The sequence below is a fragment of the Hypanus sabinus genome, chromosome 4 (genome assembly GCF_030144855.1).
Source record: "Hypanus sabinus isolate sHypSab1 chromosome 4, sHypSab1.hap1, whole genome shotgun sequence".
Lineage (NCBI taxonomy): Eukaryota > Metazoa > Chordata > Chondrichthyes > Myliobatiformes > Dasyatidae > Hypanus > Hypanus sabinus.
Window position 1 is genome coordinate 166,008,622 of NC_082709.1, and position 15,692 is coordinate 166,024,313.

Below are 15,692 nucleotides of genomic sequence, written 5' to 3' on the forward strand. Positions count from 1 at the left end.
AAAGTCAAAATTTATTTTCAGGGTACTTGTACATACATGTCACCACATATAACCCTGAGATTTTTTTTCCTGCGGACAGACTTAGCAAATCTGTAGAACAGCAACTGAAGACAGGGTCTGTAAACTGTGAGCATCAGGAACTGTAAACTGTAAACCAACAGTGCAATTGCAGGCATGTTGTTGGGTTACCGTCAGCTCATGGTGAATGAATAGTGTAGTTGTCCGTAGGGTTTTCATGGCAAGATACTGAAGCAGATTGCCAGGCCTTTCTTCAGTGCTGATACTGCCGCTGCCCAGGTTTGAACCTTATGCGTTGAAGTCCAGTGCTGATGCCACTACACCACCAGCAGGCCCATAAATAAATAAACAGCAAGTAGATTATAAATAAGACAATGAATAATAAGCATGAAGTAATAAGAGTCCTTAATTGTGTAGTTATCGGCTTTTGTTCAAGAGCCTGATGGTTGAACTTGGTGCTGAATCTCCGCAGAAGGAGGTATACATTATATTTACATGACAAAACAATGACAATACCGTTTTGAGATATTATCTGGACTGAAAGACGCAACGGTGCGCAAGGTTGCAAAAACCTAGTGCTTGTTACTTGCTTTAGTGAATAGAAACACTAAAGTCTATGGATGGAATATATTTCTGTCCTTAGTTTTTTTCGCCCTCTTCCATGTGTGTATATATATATAATGATAATATTGCACTTTTTAAACAGCGATCGAACGGTGTACTTTCTCACAGAAGGGGGTTGGGTAGCGGTGTGGGGGCGTTCCCACTGTGAAACAAACTGAAGCTGTTCTTTCTGTGCTGTAAAAAAAAACAGGGGAACTTGGGCCGATCTGCGTGATTTGGCTTCGTTCCTGCTTTTGAGCTGCGTTACTTTCGTAGAGGCGGAGGAAACATAGCTCGGTGTCGGCCCAGCCCGGTCGCTGGGACACTGAGGAAGTCAGGTTCAAGGAGCAGCAGCCGCAGACATGAGCGCAGTCAGGCACCGAGTTACTTTCTTGTTCGGCGTGTTGTGGGCCATCGGTGAGCATAGTTTTGCCTGACGGGCGGGCGACTGTTCGGCGGGGGAAGCGGCAGTGGTCGGGTTGACGTTAATATCGAGCCGGGTGGAAGTCATTAGCGAGACATTCCGGCTCGGCACCGGCTGGGGACGCTGCCCTTTGTATTAGGCCGACAGCGGGCAGACGCAGCCTGAGTCTTCTCCGTTGCGTGGGTGGAGAGTGTCTGCGCCAGATAAATTGAGCGCGGGGGTCCCCTCTATAGACCCGCAGAGCTCCGCCACCATTCTGATCGTGGCTCCCCTTTCTCCCGTTTGCCTTCTCAGTTTATCCCTGTCCGCCGCTGAAGGAATCGTTCCGATGTGCGTCTTAAACGATCCCCGATTCCCTATTTCCTTGGTTCTCACCCTAACCCATTCTCCTCGTGTCCCCTTTTCCGTTCCTTTCGCTCCACTTCGCATCGCCCTACACACAAGTGCTCCCTTCCCAGACCAACTGGACAACAAATGACATCTCTCAATTGTCATCCTCTGACTCAGCAGGGCTCCTGAATGACAATTTTCTGTGTTTGACAATTTTACAGTATGTGACGTGCTAGACACTGATTAATGTTTTTGTTTGTATCACTAAGTAGAAAGTTATAGATGACATTCACAACTATAATTCTGCAGTATGTTTAAGGCAGAATTATTCTTCAAGAAGACGAGGCCTTGCCCAGCGTCTGCAGAATTACTTGTGTTGTATTAATTGTGTTAATGACATTCTGGTAGCTTTTGGGCATCGCTTCCAATCTCTGTAAATGTGGCAAAAGTGGAATTATTGCTTTAATATGTATTTATGCCTATCTAAAGTATATGTGATGAGAAAACCTTGTGATTTTGCTAAGTGATGAATAATGTGTTAAATTGGAATGGTTTCAATTTATGGCAAAGTGGTTGAATCTCAGCCACTTTGGATTTAAGTTCCACATCTAATGTTTGATCAGGTGACAGGCATATCACTGCTGTTTTGAAGAATTGAAGTTTATCATATGTGGTTTTTCAGGTGGACAATGATTTCATGGCACAATTTTAAGGCAAAAACAGGGATTTTACTCTATATTTACCCAAATGTTATGTACCTTGTCTATAATGTAGGCAATCATGGTCTTTCCATGACCACAGTTGTACTTGGCAAATTTTTCTACAGAAGTAGTTTGTCATTGCCTTCTTCTGGGCAGTGTCTTTACAAGATGGGTGACTCCAGCCAATATCAATACTCTTCAGTGGTCACATAATCAGTACTTGTGATATGCACCAGCTGCTCATGTGACCAGGGAGCTAAGCAGGTGCTACGTCTTGCCCACAGGCTAGCGGAGAGAAGGAGCACCTTACACCTCCTTTGGTAGAGACTTAGCTCCACCCCACAACCCAAACCCTAATGACAGATTATCTGAAAATTATCATATCTGGAACTTGAAAGAATTTACTGTACATAAATTGACTCTCATCTGACCTGTGTCACCTGCTACACTTCCAAAAACACTCTTGGGCTAAAAGCCTCCTTCAAGCAGTCTGTGCTGTACTTTTCTGACTGTATGACTCATAAATGGTCTTGATTTATAAAACAAAGCTCAAGAATATGTAAATTATGATTATGGTATGTATTGGGAACTATGTTTGTGGGGATGTTTATCTAAAATCCATTCTTTTTCTTTTGTGTCCCTCACTTTAAGATATATCAAAGATCAGAAAAGCTGAGGAAGCTCCTTCCAAATCTATCCATAAAGAACCTTATTCTTTCCCAAATAATTACGGGTTTACACCATCATAGAGCCAGTTTCATAACTATAATTGTTTTCAAACATCATTTCTCATGACAATACATTACTCAACTTCTTGGCCTCCACCCGTATATTATGGACTGCTGGATTCTTGCTTTGTATGTATGTAAAGCTGATTAACTTGTTGAAAGTAGTTTTGAAGTAAGTACGCGTAAACAAAATCAGTTTGACTACTACATATCCGAGTGAACCAGCTCTTTGGTATGACGGACTGTAATTAGATTTAACTTTTAAGAGCCAGAAAAAGAGCTAAAAATAAATAGGTATCTCTTTCCAATTGGCATAGTTGAGAAGGTCAATCAAAGGTGCATTATGGTAGATTTTATTGGAGAGCCATAATTAGCTCAGCCATTAACTCCCACAAAAGATTTATTCTACAAACAATCATTGCTGTTTGTTATGTTGATGTGTAACAGGGCTGATGAGACCTAGAGTGCTGGAGAGCTGGAGTACAGCCAGAGTCTGAAAAATATATGGGTGTACTGGAGATTATGCCACTAGGTCTGTAGTCTAGTGTAGCTTTCTCTGTGTTGTTTTTTTTTATTATGTAGTTCAGTGTAGTTTTAGTACTGTGTCATGTAACACCATGGTCCTGAAAAATGTCGTCTCATTTTTACTATGCACTGTACCAGCAGTTATGGTCGAAATGACAATAAAAGTGACTTGACTTGACTATTAGTTTTAAGGTACAGCTACAGGGCAATATTTCTATCCTTTCCCACCCCAGGCTCCAAACTATGACTTTAATAATAATGGGTAGGAACATTTTGTCACTCTTGAGAAAGGAAAAGAAAATCAGAATCTGGTGGATTTAAGTTTTTAAAAAATACTTGTTTTCAATATTTGATTTAGGCAACACATGGTCAGCCGTCTACCCATGATCACTTGAGGGAGTGTTGGGTGGATGGTTCCTCGGCTGCTATCGCCCTGGCGATGATGGGTCAAAATACTGGATGTTAAATCCAATAGAGTTATGTGTGCCTTGCTGAATTTTGTGTTTCTGTAGCTATCCTGCTCTTGGTGGTAAAAGTCTCGGGACTGAGAGACGTAACCTCCTGATTTGCTGCTGCAGTGTTTATGGGAAGAATTCCATCTTGGCTAGTTCCACAACACTGATTTGAAGAGGCTTATAGGAAATTAATTACTCTTCACACAGTATCCTATCTTATTACACATTGAAACAGATAGTCAAGATTCAAATCAGTGGTGACCCTATGAAAGTTCATGATCTGGTTAGAGTAAATGGTAGTGTCTTGTTGAGCATGGTCCTTACATGATATAGTGTCATGATATGTAAGAATGGTCTTTTATGTGTACATCTAGAATTCTTCACTTATGCTTTTTTTACATTTTAATGTTCTTTAAAAATCAATATATATAGTTTTCTATGGAGTAGGATGCAACTTGGCATCAAAATATTGTTGCTATATTATTTTTAATACATTTTTTATTTGACATTAGGATTATACATGTATGTGCCAAATAATGAGCAAAAGGCAAAATCGTCATAAGGCACATTGATTAGGAAGGGGAAAATGGCGTTTTTCTTTTGGTGGAACAAGATCTTATGAATTGGTACTTTTAATATTGAGGATCTTAATTTGTGTTCAGTGAGATATTAAAACCTTATTAACAGGCTTTACTTTTAGTAATCAAGAAAGAGACTTTAGAAACCATAAATGGATATAAAGTGTATCATTTGTGAATCTTATTCAACTTTGCATGTTTTCTCTATCTTTGGTGGATTTAATTTGATTTTGCATGTGAGACTTCCACTTTAAATATAAACAGCGGAAACCTAAATTTTTTTCAACATCTGTCAAAAAGGCCAAGTATACAAATCTCCACAGTCTCTAGGGATTATATGGTTCAGATTTTTAAAAGTCTGAACACTCAACTCTTGAGACTCTAGTTTAAGTCTAGCTTGGCTTGATAGCACAAAAATGTTATTTTCTATTAGCGTTGGTTGATGTGAATTTGAGCAGTTCAAATCTCATTTCTTGAAAAAAGATGTGCATCCATATAATAGTTTTCATGATCTCAATCTGTAACCTGCAAAAATGCCAATCCCATTTCTCAGTTCCTTTGTCTCTGCCACATCTGTTCCCAGAATGAGGTTTTTCCTTTCCAGATCTTCAGAGATATCCTCCTTCTTCAAAGAACAGGGTTTCCATTACTCAGCCATTGATGTTGCCATCACCTGCATCTCATCCATTTCCCTTACCCCATCTTCAACACGGTCTTAACAAGAATGGAGTTCCTCTTGTCCTCACATAGTGTCTCATGAGCCTCCACATCCAACATATCATTCTCTGCATCTTCCACTGTCTTCAACGGGATCCCGTCTCCAAGCATATATTTATCTCACCATTAATCTCTGCTTGCCACAGGGATTGCGTTCTCAGTAATTCCCTTCTCCATTCATCCCTCCTCACTAACGTCCCTCCAAGCACTTATCCATGCAGGTGGAAGAAGTGCTACACTTTACCATTCAGCTCCTCCCTTACCTCCATACAGGACTCTAAACAGTCTTTCCTGGTGAGGCAACACATCTCCTGATGACCATATGGGGTCGTCTATTTTATCCAGTGCTCCTAATGTGGCTTCCCAACATTGATGAGACCCAGTGTGGATCGGGGGACAATTTGTCGAGCACCTTTGCTCCATCCGCATTTCAATTCCAAACCTGATTCCGATTCTGCCATGTTGGTCCATAGCCTCCTCTACCTGCCACAATGAGGCCTCTCTCAGGCTGGATGAGCAACACTGCACATTCGTTTGGGCAGCCTCCAACCTAATGGAATGAACATTGATTTTATTTACTTCCAATAATTTTATTCCTTCACTTCCATCTTTGTCAGTTCCCCACTCTGGGTCCCCTCTTACCTCTTCTTTTATAGACAATAGGTGCAGGGATAGGCCATTCAGCCCTTCGAGCCAGCACTGCTATTCAGTGTGATCATCCCCATATACCTTGACTCCGCTATCTTTAAGAGCTCTATCTAACTCTTTCTTGAAAGCATCCAGAGAATTGGCTTCCACTGCCTTCTGAGGCAGAGCATTCCATAGATCCACAACTCCCTGGGTGGAAAAGTTTTTCCTCAACTCTGTTCTAAATGGCCTACCACTTATTCTTAAACTGTGGCCTCTGGTTCTGGACTCCCCCAACATCAGGAACATGTTTCCTGCCTCTAGCGTGTCCAATCACTTAACAATCTTATATGTTTCATCAGATCCCCTCTCATCCTTCTAAATTCCAGTGTATACAAGCCCAGTCACTCCAATCTTTCAACATAGTCTTTCTTTCATGGTTCACTCATTCTATTAGAATTGATTAGAGAGCTTAAGGTAAAAAAACACTTAGGAGCAAGTGATCATAATATGCGTGAATTCACCCTGAACTTTGAGAGGGAGAAGCTAAAGTTAGATGTATCAGTGTTAGAGTGGAGTAAAAGGAATTACAGGGGCATGAGGGAGGGGCTGGCCAGAATAGATTGGAAAAGAACATTGACAGGGATGACGGCAGAGCAGCAATGGTTGGAATTTCTGGAAGCAATTCGGAAGGCTCAGGATATATACATAACAAAGAGGAAGAAATATTCTTAAGGAAAGATTACACAACCATTGCTAACAAGAGAAGTCAAAGGCAACATGTAAACCAAAGAGAGGGCATATAATAGAGCAAAGATTAATGGGAAGTCAGAGGGTTGGGAAGCTTTTAAAAGCTAACAGAAGGTAACTAAAAAGGTCATTAAGAAGGTAAAGATGGAATACAAAATTAAGCTAGCCAATAATATTACAGAGAATACCAAAAGTTTCTTCAGATACATAAAGTATCAAAGAAAGGCAAGAGTGGATATTGGACAGCTGGAAAACAACACTGGGAGAGGTAGTAATGGGAGACAAGGAAATAACGGATGAACTGAACAAGTATTTTGCATCGCTGTTCACTGTAGAAGATACTAGCAGTATGGTGGAAGTTCCAGGTGTCAGGGGACATGAAGTGTGTGAAGTTACCATAACCAGACAAAAGGTTCTTAGGAAACCGAAAGGTCTGAAGGTAGTTAAATCACCTGGACCAGATGGCATACACCTCAAAGTTCTGAAAGTGATGGCTGAAGAGATCGTGGAGGCATTAGAATGGTCTTTCAAGAATCACTAGATTCTGGAATGGAAGATTGGAAAGTTGCATATGTCACTCCACTTTCCAAGAAGGGAGAGAGGCAGAAGAAAGGAAACTATAGGCCAGTTAGTCTGACTTCTGCGGTTGGGAAGATGTTGGAGTCGGTTATTAAGGATGAGGACTTGGAATACTTGGAGGCACATGATAAAACAGGCTGTAGTCAGTATGGTTTCCTCAAGGGACAAATCTATTGGAATTCTTTGAAGAGGTAATAAGCAGAATGGACAAAATTGTGATTTTGGATTTTCAGAAGGCCTTTGACAAGGGGCCACCTACGAGGCTGCTTAACAAGCTACAATCCCTCAGGCTCCTATTACAGGAAATATTCTAACGCCACTGCCCCCAACACCCACACACCCACCACTCTGTGTGTATCATCTTGAAGCATGAAGTGAATATTTTTTTTGGAACAGTTGGATTCTTTGTATATTGAGGTCAACAAATCTGTTTGTAACATGGAGGAAGATGCTCATGCTTTTAACCTTTTAAGTGTCGATTTCCAGTTGATGACAAACTTTAAAAATTTAACAAATTATACAATTATATTTTACAGATATCTGTTAACAAAAGTATTTTCTTTAACAAAATGATTAAAACAGAATTTTTAACCAATATCTCATTCCCTAAGTGCTTGTCCAGCGTGATCCAATGTGTTTTCTAAAAGATAATAGAAAACAAATCCTAGGTAATTAGTTTGTTTTTTTTTTAAAAAAAGGAGAATATCTGGTCAGACTTTGAAATTTAGGGGCAGGAGAGTAGAAACCATTAAAATAAAGTCATCTGCCAATGTTGAACCATGTTAATTGGTTTATGATATGATCACTGGAGTCAAATGTGATGTTCTCCTAAGGGGTTGTCTATTGATGGGTCTTCAGGTGGCTGTTGAGGCCGATCCAGGATCCATGTATTCCGGTGCAGTATGGTAAGTGGTGGCTGTGGTTGGTATTTGGGTGTTCAGGTTTTTCAGTCTCCCCTTTTGTAGCTGCTGTCTGTTCTCTGTGGCACAGCGGACATTATTCTCATGTAACACGGCTCCCTCTGAAACAGATTTCCGTCAGGTATACCTATTAAGTTCACTGCCTTTCCAGTTTTTAAAAGCAATGTTGAATTTCGTCAGGCTGCTTTTGATGTTATCTTTCAAGCGCTTCCTTTGCCCACCAGGGGCACCCTCAACTTGGAGTAAAGTATGCTGGGGGAGATAGAATTTAGGCATCCGAATGACATGATAAGACCATAAAACTAAATGACGTAAGAGCAGAATTAGGCCATCTGGCCTATCGAGTCTGCCCCCCCCCCCCCATTCAATCATGGCTGATCCTTTTTTTCCCTCCTCAACCCCAGTTCCCAGCCTTCTTTGATGCCATGTCCAATCAAGGACCAATCAAATCTCTGCCTTAAATACACCCAACAACCTGGCCTCCACAGCTGCATGTGGCAACAACTTCCACAAATTCACCACCCATCCGTCGGAGTTGATAATGCTTTATCATGGTGGAGAAGCTGTACATGTCGGCCTCCTCCAGACTCTGGTGCATAACTATATGAAAGCAACTACTGATTGAGTTGATTCCATCGAGGTATGACTCTCATATTCTATGTTAATTTTCAGGAAATAAAAAAAGTACTGCTATTCACACAGGCTGTTATTTGTTCTGTTTTAATGACAGTCAGAGAAGCAGACGTTGTAACCCATTCAGACCGGAACGGAGTCTTATTGTCCCACCTTTAAAATGCTGTCATTATTATTAGGCAAGGATTATGCCCAGAGGCTCCATGCACCTGAGAGGAGTTTTGTGGCTTAAGGTTAAAAATGAGCAGGGAATCATCTTCTCATGATATTCCCTAAACACAAAAATCAGTATTACATTAATTAATAGGAAAGGGAGTAGGCACTGAGATGCTTGCGTAACACACAAAATGCTGGAGGAGCTCACCATGTAGGGTCTTAGTCCAAAACATTGGCTCTTTACTCCCCTCCATAAATGCTGCCTGACCTGCCAAGTTCCTCCAGCATTGTGTGTGTGTTACTCTGGATTTCCCCACATCTGCAGAATCTCTTGTGTTTATTCAGATACTTGAGCCTGCTCAGTCATGCAATAAGATCTTGGTGATCCAACTTTCCATAAATCCACTTTCCTTTCCTCTTCCTCATACCCTATTCTTACTGAGTAAAAATCTATCTATCTCTGCTTTAATATATTCAGGGATTCGGTTTCCAAACCTTCCTGTAACAAGGTGTTCCTAAGCCTCATAACCCTCTGAGAGAAGAAATATTTTCTCATCTCAGTCTTAAAGTAGTGCTCCCTTATTCTGAGAATCTACCTTTTAATTAAAGACATTCTCATGAGAGTAAAAACACTCCTAGCCTTTATGTTGCCAAGTTTCCAGAAAGATGTTATATTTCAATAAGATTGCCTGTCATTCCTCTGAGGAATACATTGTGTATAAAGCCAACCTGTTTGACCGTTCCTCTTAATCCCTATAATCCTGATCATAATTTTCTGAACTGTCTTCAGTGGTAATGTATCTTTTCTTAAGGGGATCAAAACTGTTCTACATGTGGTCTTACATGCATCATCACATTTGTAGAATGTGACCCTTCACACTGAACACCAGTTGTAATGAGGGAGGAAACTGGAGCACCCAAAGGAAACCAGAAGGCTCTTTGTGAGTTCTGATGTAAGCAGCTGAAAGACAGCAGCTGCAACTGTTCTAAATTAGGATTCAAGATTGTTCATTGTCAGTAGTCAGAACACAAGTGTAAAGGGGAACAAAATTATTATTACAGCATATAAAAAATCATAAAGAACATAAAAACCCCTAAAAACACAATAAATGGAAATAGAAAAGCAATCTTAAAATCTTAAAACCTCATCAACTTGTTTCAGCCTTGTCAATTCCATAATCCATGTACAAAATTCAATGTAAGTTTATTATCAAAGTATGTATATGTCACCATGTAGGTGTGCCACAGGGATCAGTGCTGAGTCCATGTTATTTGTCATCTATATCCATGATCTGGATGATAATATGGTAAATTGGATCAACAAATTTGCTGATGATACAAAGATTGGAGGTGTAGTGGACAGTGAGGAAGGTTTTCAAAACTTGCAGAGGGATTTGGATCAGCTGGAAAAATGGGCTCACAAATGGCAGATGGAGTTTAATGCAGACAAGTGTGAGGTATTGCACTTTGGAAGGTCAAACCAAGGTAGAACATACAAGGTAAATGGTAGGACACTGAGGAGTGTAGTAGAACAGAGGGATCTGGGAATACAGATACGTAATTCCCTAAAAGTGGCATCACAAGTAGATAGGGTCATAAAGAGAGCTTTTGGCACCTTGGCCTTTATAAATCAAAGTATAGAGTGTAAGAGTTGGAATGTTATGGTGAGGTTGTATAAGATATTGGTGAGGCCAAATTTGGAGTATTGTGGGCAGTTTTGTCACCTAATTACAGGAAGGATATTAATAAGGTTGAAAAAGTGCAGAGAAGGTTTACAAGGATGTTGCCGGGACTTGAGTTACCAAGAAAGGTTGAATAGGTTAGGACTTTATTCCCTGGAGCATAGAAGAATAAGAGGAGGTTTGATAGAAGTGTGTAAAATTATGATGGCTATAGATAGAGTGAATGCAAGCAGGCTTTTTCCACTGAGGCCAGGGGAGAAAAAAAACAGAGGACATTGGTTAAGGGTTAAAAGGGAAAAGTTTAAAGGGAACATTAGGGGAAGCTTCTTCACACAGAGCGTAGTGGGAATGTGGAATGAGCAGCCAGATGAAGTGCTGAATGCAGGCTCACTTTTAACATTTAAGAAAAACTTGGACAAGTACATGGATGAGACGGGTACGGAGGGATATGGTCCAGGTGCAGGTCAGTGGGACTAGGCAGAAAAATGATTCAGCACAGCTAAGGGCCAAAAGGCCTGTTTCTGTGCTGTAATGTTCTATGGTTCTATAACCTTGAGATTAATTTTCTGACAGGCATTCATGGTAGAACAATGAAATACAATAGAATCAATGATGAACTGATGAACAACCAATGTACAAAAGAAGACAAACTATACATATAAAAATAATAAATAAGTAAATAAATAATATTGAGAACATGAGTTGTTGACTCTCTGAAAGTGAGCTCACAGATTGTAGAATAAGTTCAGAGTTGAACTGAGTAAGTTATCCACATTGATTCAGGAGCCTGAAGGTTGAAGAGTAACAACTGTTCCTGAACCTGGTGGTGTGGGACCTAAGGCTTCTGTTCCTCCTTCCCAATGGCAGCAGCAAGAAGAGATAAGTACTTATTGCTCACAAATGTACCTGCTTATTAAGATTTGTGGTCTGTCTATTGGTCAGGATCTCACCTGTGCATGTTGACTCTCTAACCAGTTTTTTTAAAATGGTAAATTGATTATCAAAGTAAATTTATTATCGAAGTACATTTATGCCACCATATACAACCCTGAGATTCATTTTCTTATGGCAGACTTGATAAATCCATAATAAAATAATAATACATTTGACAAGAGGGTTATGTAGTATGCTTGCTGTGAATATTCAGTTTGCAGCAAGAAGGTGTGGTCTCACTGTATGAACAGGTGAAGTGTTTGCATTGCAAATAAATATATTTTGTCTTGGTGCCTTTGTGCAGACTCTAAAATTGACAGTGAGGATTGTATTTTCAAGGTTGTTCATGATACTGAATTTTACTTAGTGATCAGTAGTTTGTTGAAATAAGCTGATTGTATTTTTCTAATTCTCATTCCTATGGTTTCTATGTGTAATGACAGGAATGTATAGTGTGGTAGGCAACAGTGGCATTGATTGCATTGGATTGTTACATGAATGTCACCGTTGTTTTGCTGTTGAAGAATGCTTTAAAGAAGTGCAAGATCAGATCTGAGGAACTGGAGGATGTCGCTGCTGACCGTAACATTTGGAGACAGCTGTGTAGGGATGGGGCTCGTATTCTGGAGATGGAAAGAACAATCAGAAGACAGCAGAAGATAGCCAGGAGAATGCAGCCATGGTTACCATCACTACTACCATGTCCCACCTGCAATAGAGCTTGTGGTCCAGGATAGGACTGTGTAGTCATCAAAGATCTCACCGTTAAAGGAGTGGACATCATCATCGGACTCTGATGGACAACCGAAGAAGAAGAGAAGCTGTTGAATAAGAAAGCAACAATATAGGGGGAGGGGTGAATTAAAGAGTTGGGAAGTAGATTGGTGAAAGAGATAATGGGTTGGAGAATCTGATAGGAGAGGGTAGAAAACCATGGAAGAAAGGGAAGGGAGGAGCACCAGAGGGAGGTAATGGGCAGGTAAGGAGATATGGTGAGAGAAGGAAATGGGGATGGGGAATAGTGAAGGTGGGGGGGGGGACCAATTATCAGAAGTTGGAGATTAGTGTTATTTGTCACATGTACATCGAAACATACAGCTAAATGTGTCATTTGCGTCAATTAACAGAGCAGACCAAGGATTATGCTGGGGAAGCCCGCAAGTGTTGCCATGACTGTGGCACCAACATAGCATGCCCACAGCTTATTAACCCTCACTCGAACATCTTTTGGAAGGTGAAGGAAACCGGAACACCTGTGATCATGCAGTTACAGGGAGAACATATAAGCTCCTCAGAGACTGCGGCAGAATTGAACCCCAGATGACTTTAGAGCTGGCACGGAAAGCGTAATGCTAGCCACAGTACCTCCCTACTGCCTTTTGATTTTGTAAGAAGCTATTTCAGAGATGCATGAGGATAGTGAGGAGTTAAAGAAAAACAAGTGTATGGGGTTGTTCTGAGAAGTTTTTTTCCCTGGGTGTTCAAGTTGATGTCCTTGACCTGCAGCTAGTGAAGAAAGATGTGGCAAAGCCAAAATATAACAGAGCTGAGGCCATTCCAGGGACAGGTGCAGTAATACATGCAGTTGCTACCAGATATTGTGATACAGTTACAATGCTTATTGATAGAAAAAACATGGATTGAATGTGGGGCAGGAGGAAGTGATAACAAATGCTGGGAAAACTGCAGAAGAAGCTCTCATTGTTCATTATCATATTACAATAGAGGTTAAAGTTAACCAATGATATATGGTATTACCGTGTAGAGGAGCATCCAGAGGGTGGTGAATCTTTGCTATGAATGGCCTTAGAGGCCAAGCTGTTTCGCAGATTTAAAGTAGAGATTGATTGGTTCTTGATTAGTAAGGATATAAAAGGTTACATAGACAAGTCAGGAGAATGGGATTAAGAGAGAATATGTTCGAATGGTGAAGCAGATTTAATGGCTCTGAATAACTTTATCTTGCTCTTGTGTCTTGTGGCCTTATGAGCAATAAGTCTCATGATAGATATTGGCGGTTAGAAATACTTTCACTTTCTTTTGTGTCTTCATAAGGAGTGGGCACATTTAGGCACCAATCAAGAGGAAAACATTTAAAAATAGTTAATTGGAAAGGAATATTACTTTCAATTCTCACCAGACAAATCCTTTCCTCTGGTAAACAATTATGGGCCACAGCTAGTGAAATCTGTGATTGTTACCGTGGTGATTTTGAAGATACAAAGCTGGGAAGTCAGTGCTTAAGTCAAAGTATGAAAATGCAATGAAGGTCAGGAATTCCAAGCAGAACATCATACCAATACGTGAGAATTCTGATGCCATAGATGCAATGTTATCAATAACGACTTTTCCAGTGACTCTGTCTGAAATTGCAAGCAAGGTCTGGTGTTAGAACATAGAAATCTACAGCACATTACATGCCCTTCGGCCTACATTGTTGCGATATATCTACTCTAGAAACTGTCTAGAATTACCCAACTGCACAGCCCTCCATTTTTCTAAGCTCCGTGTACCTACCTAAAAGTCTCTTAAAAGACCCTATTGTATCTGCCTCCACTACCATTCTCTCTGTGAAAAACTTGCCTCTGGCATCCTCCTTGTGCCTACTTCCAAGCACCTTAAAACGACACCCTCTTGTGTTACCCATTTCAGTGGTGGGAAAAAGCCTCTAGCTATCTACACAATCAATGCTTCTCATCTTATACTCCTCCATCTGGTCACCTCACATCCTCTGTCGTTCCATGGAGAAAAGGCTAGATTCACACAACCTATTCTCATAAGGTATGCTCTCCATTCCTGGCAACATCCTTGTAATTCTCCTCTCACTCTCTCTATAGTATCCACATCCTTCCTGTAGTGAGATGACCAGAACTGAACACGGTACTCTAGGTGGAGTTCGACCAAGGTCTTACAAAGCTGTAACATTACCTCACAGCTCTTGAACTGAGTCCCATGGTTGATGCATGCCAACACACCATGCGCCTTTTTAACAACACTGTCAACCTGCACAGCAGCTTTGAGTGTTTCACTTTCGCTGGGCATTTACCACATTTCTGCTGTGCATTTCCCTGAGAACATTTGTTCCCAAGTTCTTGCCTAATAGCATCATATTTCCCCCTACCTCAATTAAATGTTTTTCCAAATTGTCTGCTCCTATCCCTCTCCAGCGCTGTGGTAAAGGAGATAGGTTGTGATAACTACCTCAAAAATGATCTCCCGCAGAGAGATCTGACACCTGACCAGGTTCATTTCCCAATACCAGATCAAGTACAGCATCTCCTCTTGTAGCCTTATCCATAAACTGTGTCAGGAAGTCTTTCTGAACACACCTAACAAGCTCCACCCCATCCAAACTCCTTGCTGTATAGAGATGCCAGTCAATACCAGGAAAGTTAAAATCTCCCATCATGACAACCCTGTTATTATTGCCCCATTCCAGATTCTGCCTTCCTACCTGTTCCTTGATGTCCCTGATACTATTGTGGGGATCTGTTAAAAACACCCAGTAAAATTATTTACCCCTTCCTGTTTCTGACGTCCACCCAGACCGAATCAGTAGACAATCCCTCCATGACTTCCTCCTTTTCTGCAGCTGTGACACTATCCCTGATTAGCAGTGCCACATCCCCACCTCTTTTGCCTCCCTCCCTAAACATCTAAAGCCTGGCACATTCAGCAGCCGTTCCTGCTCCTGAGACATCCAAGTCTTTGTAATGGCCTCTGTAATGCTTTAAATAGTTCCATGTACTGATCCCACGCTCATCTGCCTTATTTATGATAGTCCTTATATTAAAATAGCCACATCTTAAATCATCAGGTCGAGTGCATCTTTGCTCACCTGCCTATCCTTCCTCACAAATTCCCTACAAGCTGTCTCTACTTGTGTGCCAACCGCCCCATCCTCTGCCTCTTCACTTCATTTCCCAGCTCCCTGCAAGTCTATTTTAAACCCTCCCCAACAGCATCAGCAAACCTTCCCACCAGGATATTGTTGAAAAGGTTTATTATAAAGCCAAATAGAATCTGACCTGTGTGCAAGTGAGGACCTGAGAACTCCATATGGATTGCAAAAATTTGCCTTGTGAATAGGGTTACATTAAGCACAGCCATCGAATGAATGGTAAAGCCCACTGCCTTGAGATAAATTAATGTATTTGAATTTCATTCCAAACACACAAGAATAGTCAGTGTGAAAGCAGTTGTAAAAGGTTTAGTTTCTTGAATTAGTAATATGCTATTGCTATTGCATTATTTGCTAACATAGTTATAATAATATATATTATAATACTTTTGCCATCATAGTTATGACCAGCTGAACATTTTCACAGAATAC

General features: G+C 40.7%; 1 protein-coding gene across 2 annotated transcripts in view; it reads left to right on the top strand.

The window, feature by feature from the left end:
• The first annotated feature begins 42 nt into the window (after positions 1–42).
• The window catches only part of LOC132393454 (interleukin-10 receptor subunit beta-like), an 80,139-nt gene continuing 64,489 nt past the window's right edge, over positions 43–15,692 (top strand). The window contains exon 1 of one of the 2 annotated variants that reach the window (XM_059968704.1): positions 43–1,038. In XM_059968704.1, coding sequence (XP_059824687.1) covers positions 984–1,038 — 55 coding nt within the window. In that variant the 5' untranslated portion in view covers positions 43–983. The remainder of the gene's footprint in view (positions 1,039–15,692) is intronic. The other variant, XM_059968706.1, reaches the window with a different exon arrangement.